Genomic DNA, 1614 nt, shown 5'->3' with positions numbered 1-1614 from the left:
GAGGAAGGATTGTTGGAACTCAGTTTTTCTTGAAATGCCCAGTAGATCTCCTGTAAAAGATGTTAAGTAGGGATTTGAACTAGTGAGTCTGGAATCGAGGGAAGAAAAATGATCAGGACTTAAAAAATAAAAATGAAAAATAAATTCCAGTTTATATAATTGTTTTTATTTAGCATATTTTCTATTTATTCAGCACAATGATGCAAGCTGAAATCTCATTTTCTCTCATCTTAGGTGAGCCATGGAGAGAAGCAATCATACGGTGACTAAGTTCATCCTGGTGGGCTTCATGACAGACCCGGTGATGCAGCTTGTCCTGTTCGTGGTATTTCTTAGCGTGTACTCTCTGACTCTGGTAGCAAATACCACCCTCATAATATTGATCTGTAATGACTCCCAGCTGCACACACCTATGTATTTCTTCATTGGGAATCTGCTTTCTGGATCTCTGGTATTCCTCTGTCTACACCCCAAAGATACTCATGACCTGCATCTCTGAAGACAAAAGCATCTCCTTTGCTGGCTGTGTATGTCAGTTCTTCTTCTCAGCTGGGCTGGCATACAGAGAGTGTTACCTGTAGCCACCATGGCTTATGACCGCTACGCAGCCATTTCCAACCCCCTGCTTTATGGTCAAGCCATGTCAAGGAGATTGTGCATCTGTTTGGTTATATATTCCTATACTGGAGGTTTTGTCAATGCAATAATGCTCACCAGCAACACATTCACATTGGATTTTTGTGGTGACAATGTTATTGACGACTTTTTCTGTGATGTCCCACCACTGGTGAAGTTGGCATGTGATGTGAAAGAGAATTACCAGGCTGTGCTGTATTTCCTCCAGGGCTCCAATGTCATCACCCCCATGGTGCTCATCCTCGCCTCCTACCTACTCATCATCGCTGCCATCTTGAGGATCCACTGCACCCCGGGCCGCCGCAAGGACTTCTCCACCTGCTCCTCCCACCTGGTCTCAGTCACCTTGTACTATGGCTCCATTCTCTACATCTACTCTTGCCCAAGTTCCAGCTATTCCCTTGAAAGGGATAAAATGGCATCAACATTTTATATTGTGCTGTTCCCCATGTTGAACCCCATGATCTACAGTCTGAGGAATAAGGATGTGAAAGAAACCCTGAAAAAACTTGTCTGGTTAACACAATCAGAAGTCTGAATTGACATACATTTCTCAAATCAGTGCTCAGGAAGAATGGACTGCTTCAGAGGAAGCTTGGGAAACTGGCTTTTTTAAACACACCTTTTTTTCTAGTTAAAGAAATCCAGTGAAAAAAGTTTTGTTTATATTAGTTTGATTTGCTTTAGTGATCGGACTATAATCTATATTACAAAATATTGGTTCAATTTAATATTAACATAGTTTTAAAAAGCAGGATTAGGGTTTAACGCAAAATAGAAGTGTATTTTTATTGCTTCTAAGATCCCAAAAGATTAAATTTTACTTTGCTATCTCCCCTAAGATTGACCTATTTTTTTTCCATACATACTGAGCTTTATGGGAATGTAAAGAAATTCTGGAGGCTTGTGTAATACACCCCAAATCCTTCTCATCCAATACTTGCAGAACTTCTGTAATAGAAGAATAAAAAAAAAAAT

The 1614-nt window shown here is 40.1% G+C and overlaps 1 protein-coding gene across 1 annotated transcript; it reads left to right on the top strand.

The window, feature by feature from the left end:
• Window positions 1–241: 241 nt before the first annotated feature.
• Window positions 242–1187, top strand: LOC118545335 (olfactory receptor 9G19-like). The gene is given in 3 exon segments (XM_036107495.2): window positions 242–435; window positions 437–576; window positions 579–1187. Coding segments are annotated over 3 exon segments (930 nt in total). The 3' UTR covers window positions 1175–1187.
• Window positions 1188–1614: the final 427 nt, after the last annotated feature.

The sequence above is a fragment of the Halichoerus grypus genome, chromosome 11 (assembly GCF_964656455.1).
Source record: "Halichoerus grypus chromosome 11, mHalGry1.hap1.1, whole genome shotgun sequence".
In the NCBI taxonomy this organism is placed as follows: Eukaryota; Metazoa; Chordata; class Mammalia; order Carnivora; family Phocidae; genus Halichoerus; species Halichoerus grypus.
The sequence above is the reverse complement of the archived record's forward strand: the minus strand, read 5'-3'. Positions and strand labels throughout refer to the sequence as shown.